This window comes from Scylla paramamosain, chromosome 23, assembly GCF_035594125.1.
Source record: "Scylla paramamosain isolate STU-SP2022 chromosome 23, ASM3559412v1, whole genome shotgun sequence".
NCBI lineage: Eukaryota > Metazoa > Arthropoda > Malacostraca > Decapoda > Portunidae > Scylla > Scylla paramamosain.
In genome coordinates this window covers 7,965,769-7,972,985 of record NC_087173.1, presented here as the reverse complement: position 1 = coordinate 7,972,985, position 7,217 = coordinate 7,965,769, and the positions used below count along the sequence as shown (strand labels likewise).

Below are 7,217 nucleotides of genomic sequence, written 5' to 3'. Positions count from 1 at the left end.
GGCGGAGGAGGAGGAGGAGGAGGAGGAGGAGGAGGAGGAGGAGGAGGAGGAGGAGGAGGTAAACACAAAGGCGAAGGAGGATGAGGCAAAAAGACACCAGTAAATTCTCGTCTCTTGCCACGTGAGGCCAAACACAAATCAGTCTTTTCTTAACACACACTCCCTGGCGGCACCTCCACACATCCGAGTCTCGTAAAGCACCTCGCTGATAGCCCGTCCTGCGCCCCCCTCACTGACACCATAAAACACTCCCAAACACCCCTACATTTTACTGCAATACTTCTCTGGCGTCCATTCATCTTTTCAATTCTGACTCTTTTTCTCACTTCTGCCCAATTTTACCTCATAATTACTCAGATTTTTAAAATATTTTCCGTACATTTCGTCTAATTTCACACGATAAAATCTTCCTTTTTTTTTCTCTCTCCCTCGTGATTTGCCTTTCAATACATTCATCTATTTTTTTTTCTTCGGCCTAGTTTCTCTCCTCTTGGTCTAACTTTGCATCATAATTTCTACTTTTACTTGCAATCCTAATATCTTTCGTTCATTTTTAACCATTTCACATATTTCCTAGTTGTAACTTTGCTTCACTTGCTTCAAACTGGCTTCCAATGCTTTCTCTTCATTCCGAATTATTTCCATGCTTCTTTCGGGCTTCGTCTCATCAAGATTCAGGAGCGGTGGACTACAGATGCGATAACACTTCATTAATTAACCAAACACGGCAGTGCGCTGGATTTCTTTACTTATAAATCTTCAAAGTGCCTAAAGAAAACCGAAGCGGCAGAGAGAGAGAGAGAGAGAGAGAGAGAGAGAGAGAGAGAGAGAGAGAGAGAGAGAGAGAGAGAGAGAGAGAGAGAGAGAGAGAGAGAGAGAGAGAGAGAGAGAGAGAGAGAGAGAGAGAGAGATTGAAGACAAGGAGAATAAAGGGAGACAGGAAAAGTCAGAAGAAAAGGGAAATAAATCAAGGAAAGAGGAAGACAAAGAAAGAAAGAAAGAAAGAAAGAGAGAGAGAGAGAGAGAGAGAGAGAGAGAGAGAGAGAGAGAGAGAGAGAGAGAGAGAGAGAGAGAGAGAGAGAGAGAGAGAGAGAGAGAGAGAGAGAGAGAGAGAGTGTGCACTAGTATACTTCTTTCTATTCAGTGGCAGCAGTCTTTCATCTTTTTCACACTGAACAAATAACCAGAAACTCTTCGAAATGAACCCGCAGCGAAAGGTCAATGGCCGGCCAAGGTTCTGTGGGTTCTGTTCCTCCTCCCTCTGTTTGCAGTGTGCCGGGGTGAGTGTGTTTGATTACCCATCGAGTCGTGGAAATGTGTTGACTCATTCTAAACCTCCATCTCGATTCTATTTCGTGCTGTATTTCCGCTACCAGGCGCCCTCACTTCATCAATCATCAGTGAGTGCATAGGATTGTGTACTTAACCTGAGCGCTCGTAACCTGATTCCTGTTTTTACTCACTCAACGAAATGTCAGGAAAAACTACCACTGTCCTTCACTGGAATCCTCGCAACCTGATTATTTCATCCCACGCAGCGAAAACTCATGAAAACAATGCACAGCTCTATCCTTTGATGAGTTAAAGGTTATGTTAGGAGATGGACTCTCACTCGTAACCTGTTTATTATTTTCTTCCCAGAAACTAAAGGTCATGAATAACTATGTATTTCTTTTTTTCACATTCGCTCAAACAGTTAAAGGTCATGAGAAATACGTGAACACACACACACACATACACATACCGGAGGAGTTTTCTTTATCTGGCGTTATCTGTTGAACTACTTACTATTAATGGCGTACTGCGTGTGGAAAAATTAAATAATAAAAAGGCTCTCTCCGTCAATTTATCTCTCCAGCAAGTGCCGAAGCAGACCCAATGTGACACTGAACCACTGTTAGTCGGTGTAGAACAATAAGTCTCTCGTGTGTGTGTGTGTGTGTGTGTGTGTGTGTGTGTGTGTGTGTGTGTGTGTGTGTGTGTGTGTGTGTGTGTGTGTGTGTGTGTGTGTGTGTATGGGGGGTGGCAAGGAGACACGCCCAGGACACAAAAAAACTAGAGGAAAAAAAAGCCAGCTCAACTTGCCGCTCCCAAAAAGTTAATCATAAAGAGTAAATAAAAGTTGGCTAATTCAGGACAAACAGCTGATGCCTTGTCTAAATTACCACGGTTATCTTTCTAGAGCGAAACTGTGAAAAATTAAACTAGACAAAGTTGCTTACCTTGTGTCACCTGTCCGCTTTGTCAGCTATTACACCTAGCGCAGGAGGAAGAATTAGAGCTGTGTACACGCTGCAACACCTCTTTTCCCTAAATAATGCCAAAGAAACGAAAGATTTAACGTAAAGCATTCAATTACTGCGCATTACCTTGTAGAGCTCTTGCAACTTAAAAAAAATCACTAAGTTCTTGTTTCAGTTACGAAGAGAAAAAAAGATGGATTTGTGTTATCAGTTACTTAAATAATACTCTCTTGTTACAGAAACAAAAAAAAAATGCTGATATCTAATCACAATTACTATAAAATGCTGAGTCCTTGTCGCCACAGTCACTAAAAAAAAAAAAAAAACTTGGTTCTTGTTACTACATTTACTAAGAAAAATAACCGTCTTATTTAAAATACTAAATAATAATAATAATAATAATAATAATGATAATAATAATAATAATAAAAATAATAATAATAATAATAATAATAATAATAATAATAATAATAATAATAATAATAATAATAATAATAATAATAAGTCGTTATCACAGTAACTTGAGAGAACGCACCCCTAAGTAAAGAGAAGCTTGGAGCTTTGCCTCTTTTTTTTTTTTTATCTGTTCTTTTGAACCAGACACTTAGCGAGCTCTTTTCCATTTTTCGTTCCCTCGGCCAGCCTCCGTCACGCACAAAAAGTCGTAAAGAAGACGAAACAGATGTGCCCGCCCCACGTCACCTGTCCCCGGCCAGCACTGCGGGGGACAGGGCTGGCGGGACTGGCAGGGCGGACAGCTCGACACCCAACAACGCTTACTATTTCACCAACGCGACACCAGAATGTTACACTGTTTCCACCCCAACTGTTTTGTTATTGATGAGTATATTCATCTTTTATGTCTATCCACCCTGTCCCTTCCTTCCACCCCTCCAGCAAACACCAACACCACTACCGCTCGCTATATTCTTTTCTTTCGTCCCTTCCTCCCTCAGCCCCCTCCCTCCTCTTTTTCCCATAAGATGGTATTTATTTTTATTTTTCTCTCCTACACCTCGCCTTTCTCTACAGCAGCAAACAGTTTCCATCACCGCCACTCTCTCCCTCACACTCCAATACTTTCCCTTACTCTTCCTCCTAATTCACCTCAGTTCAGTCGTGAATGTTGCTTTCAAAACGCTACTCCCTTACGTCTCCCTTATCACTGTCCGGGTCTTATGTTTTCTTCCTTCTATTTCCTTTTCTTTCATCTTATTATTAACCTACTCCGGTGTTGTCTCTCCCACAGGACGCCCGTGGGCCTGGAGGATGTCAGTAAGTACCCGATGCTGCTGGCGGCGGTGCTGCAGGAGCCAGGCTGGACGGATGACGACGTGGCCAAACTCGCAGGGGGAAACTTCCTGAGAGTACTGCGGCGGGCGGAGCAGGTATGAGGGTTTGAGGGTGTAAGGGAGAGAGTACAAGTGTGTTTGGGTATTTAAGCTGAAAGGTGACTATATTTTCGTGTGAAACCTTCATATTTTGTGTTCAAGTTCCACCAGATAAATTCCCACACGAATACTCCACCCACAAGATATGCCGATAATTAATTAATCACCGTGGTAAATTAGATAAGACTGGAGGAATTTATCATAAATGACTTATTCATCGTGAGATTTTCATAAATAAAAAAAAAATCTTCGTGGGTGGAAATTATGTGTGTAGAGCTTGGAAAGAGTGGTATTGCGTATTTTGTGTGATTTTCTCTGTCCAGGTGTCTATCACTGCCCATCACCGCCCCCTCCTCCATGCCATTCTCCAAACAGTGCCATCACCGTCACCAGACTAACACATTGCCACACGTCCCATTGCTCATTAGAGACCATAGAGATGACTTATCACCACCACCACCACCACCACCACCACCACCACATTCACCATACCATCCTTCGCAAGCCAGTCCGCCCCATCACTACTCGCACACCACATCGATGCGTCATTTACGGCAACCCATCGCTCGCCACACATCACCCTGTCCTCGCGCTGCCTCCCCGCCACCACACTGCCATCACCTCACCACCACACCTCCCTGTCATCACACTGCCATCACCTCACCACCACACGCCATAACGTCTCCCCATCACCACTCACTCCCTCTCACCATTACATCCAGTCATCGTTCTCTCATCCCACTATTACACCGTCCACCTCCATCACCACACAGCACCCAGGCATCACACTTCCACCTCACCGTCCCTGGTCTCCTCTCACACACTGCCACCATTTCCCTCCCGCCACCTCACCCCTGCGCCGCTCCAGCCGTGCCTTCCACAGGTGCGAGACGAGCTGAGGTCAACCCTGCCTTACGAGGACCACATCCACCCTGACCACCTGGCGGGGCGTCGCTCCTGTTGGTTCACGTGACGCCGCCCTCGCCCTAGGTCATCCCCCGCCCTCCTGCTGCCGCTCCTCCTCCTCCTCTTCCTCCTCCTCCTCCTCGTTCTCGTGTCCTGCCTCAACTTGCTGTCCTCACCAGAACTCCTCCTCCTCGTCGCCTCTCTCACCGCCTCCTCACCTTCATCTCAGCTCCAGATCGCCGAGGGAAAAACAGCGGATAGTTTTAATAAGGAACATAAAGACGCGGCAGAAAGGGCTGCGGGTGTATCAGCTTTGAAACAGTTATTCAAACAACACAAACTTTTGATTAAGCATCAGCTGCCGCAGGGGAACTTGGCCGGAGCTACTACTACTTCTAGTCCTACCGCCAGACAATGCTCCGATGTTTTCCGATGAGTGACTGCGCCGCGGAGCAAGATTGTGATATCATTTTCTCCCGAGGTTTTGGCGTCGCGGCTGAACCATTCATTGTGCGAAGTGCGCTTCTCTGTGCTGGCGAGTTCAAGGAAAATTTCTCTCTCTTGTGCCGTCGGGTTCAAAGCAAGTTTCGTCAGGATGAAAGGTCTCTCCGCTGTAATGAATCAACTACAGAAGCTTTTATCTCCCGGAGAGAAACATCTTTTCTTTATGCCATTGTGGACTGCTCAGATCCATCCCTGAAGCAGCCGCCGAGGGTGTTCGAGGCTCAAGGGACGCAGGGCTCAAGGCGGGGCTCTGGACTCTCAGGCTCCTCCACTCGTGATAGTGTAGTGCACAACCTCAAAACACTGCTACTGGCCCCCCAAGCCGCTGGGGGCCGCACAGTACTGTTAATGTAAAAAGAAGGTATATGAAGGAAGGAAGTAACTCTCCAACCTTCAGTGTAGTTTCTCGTTCTTTGTATTTGCATAATTTCGTAAAACCGAGTGCAAAGACGTTTATTGTGTAAAAATGAATTGTTTTACAGAATGACATTTTGCTGCGCTGCTGTAACATACCGGGGGAGTATATTACAGAGCAAGCAAAGTGTCATGCCACGGTAGTAGTGAATGAACAGTGCTTTTATTATCAACAGTGATCCAAGACACTGTGACCTTCAAACTGCCGCGGTGAACAGTGACATCCTGGTGAACACTGCACAGGAAATGCCTTAGACACTGAACTCACGGCAAGACTTCAAATCCTTGTCGGTCTAGAAAGTAGGTCGGAAAGTAGACACTTTTTTCCTCCTTTTAGAGCCTCGTGCAAAGTTTAAGAGACCAACCACCACAACAAACAAACTCTTAACGACCCTCTCTCACCTTAGCTCGTGTGGGTAGTTAGCCTTTCATTTTCTACCCTGTTTATCTATTGTAGCGAGAGTGTAGCGTTGTAACTCGACTGATGGGGAGATGTGTACATAGTTTAGTAATGCACGAGGCGGGGGTCCGTACTCGCCTCGTCACCATTGTTTTCAGGAGTGTAAGACGTTATAGAATGAATCTCCTAATGCAAAAAGGGATTGGAGTGAATCTTCTTGTTAAAAAAGATATTAGAGTGAATCTTCTACTGTAAAATTTAAGGGAAATTAGAGTGAAACTTATGTTGTAAAAAGGATAGAGTGAATCTTCTGTTGAAAAGATTACAGTGAATCCTCTTATAAAAAGTTGATCTCCTGTTGTAAAAAGGGGAACAGAGCGAATTTCGGGTGTGTGAGTTAAAAAGATTCGTGTGTTTGGTGATAATCCTCTGAATGGGGCGACTTGTTAAGGGATTCAGTTCTTTTCAGGCGGCTTGTTGGGGATTTTAATTCTTTTACAGCCCTGTGTTTATCTGGGAACTCAAATTACAAAGCTGTAAATCCGTATCAGTGAGTACAAACACGACGTGAATCCGAGAGGGGAAAGGAAAGGGAAAAATATCATTCGCAAATCACTTTTATAAATCAATTTCATTTACTCATTACGCGCCAACACGCCAGTGAGAGAAAGATTCATCGCTCTCATTAAGTGGAAAAAATGCCGCGAAAATGGGATTTGCCATTATCACTAAACTTGCTTCCAATTTCTATCACACAATTTATTAGGCAAATTAGCGGCCAGAATTACTCTTGCATTAAACACTTAGTCACAGCTATTGAGTGAAAACAATATCGCAAATATCGCAGTATTGGTGTCTAATTTCAACACGAAAAACGGAGGGTGGGAAATCAGAACTTTTTGTGTGTGTGTGTGTTTGTGTGTGAACTGCGTGCATGGAATTATAAATGCGGGTGGGAGTGAATGACGCGAAAAAAAAAAAAAAGAACAGACGTGTGTGTCCATCAATGAACATGAAGCTCAAATTGGTTCGGGAAATAATTAATACTGACCAAACCGACCGCCAGGAACATTAGCATTGACACACACACACACACACACACACACACACACACACACACACACACACACACACACACACACACACACACATTCCACAAACAAAACCCAATACCACGCACACCTATCTCTCCCATTCACTCACTCACTCACTCACCGCCACTCCCTGCGCCTCCCATGATATAAAGAAAATGAAATTAAGACACCCCTTCCCTTGAAAAGACACGTTACGAGACCAAAACACCCTAAAAAAATAAATAATAATGATAAAATAAACCAACCCAAGCATTACGACCTTATC

The 7,217-nt window shown here is 44.3% G+C and overlaps 1 protein-coding gene and 1 long non-coding RNA gene across 4 annotated transcripts in view; one reads left to right on the top strand and one right to left on the bottom strand.

Moving 5' to 3' along the window:
* Window positions 1-7,005, top strand: part of LOC135112096 (dipeptidase 1-like) — a 185,789-nt gene extending 178,784 nt beyond the window's left edge. For both annotated transcript variants that reach the window (XM_064026058.1, XM_064026059.1), the window contains exons 12-13: window positions 3,493-3,631; window positions 4,518-7,005. In XM_064026058.1, coding sequence (XP_063882128.1) covers window positions 3,493-3,631; window positions 4,518-4,607 — 229 coding nt within the window. In that variant the 3' untranslated portion in view covers window positions 4,608-7,005. The remainder of the gene's footprint in view (window positions 1-3,492; window positions 3,632-4,517) is intronic.
* Window positions 1-7,217, bottom strand: part of LOC135112097 (uncharacterized) — a 210,882-nt gene that overhangs the window by 122,117 nt on the left and 81,548 nt on the right. The gene's annotated exons all lie outside the window — the stretch shown is intronic.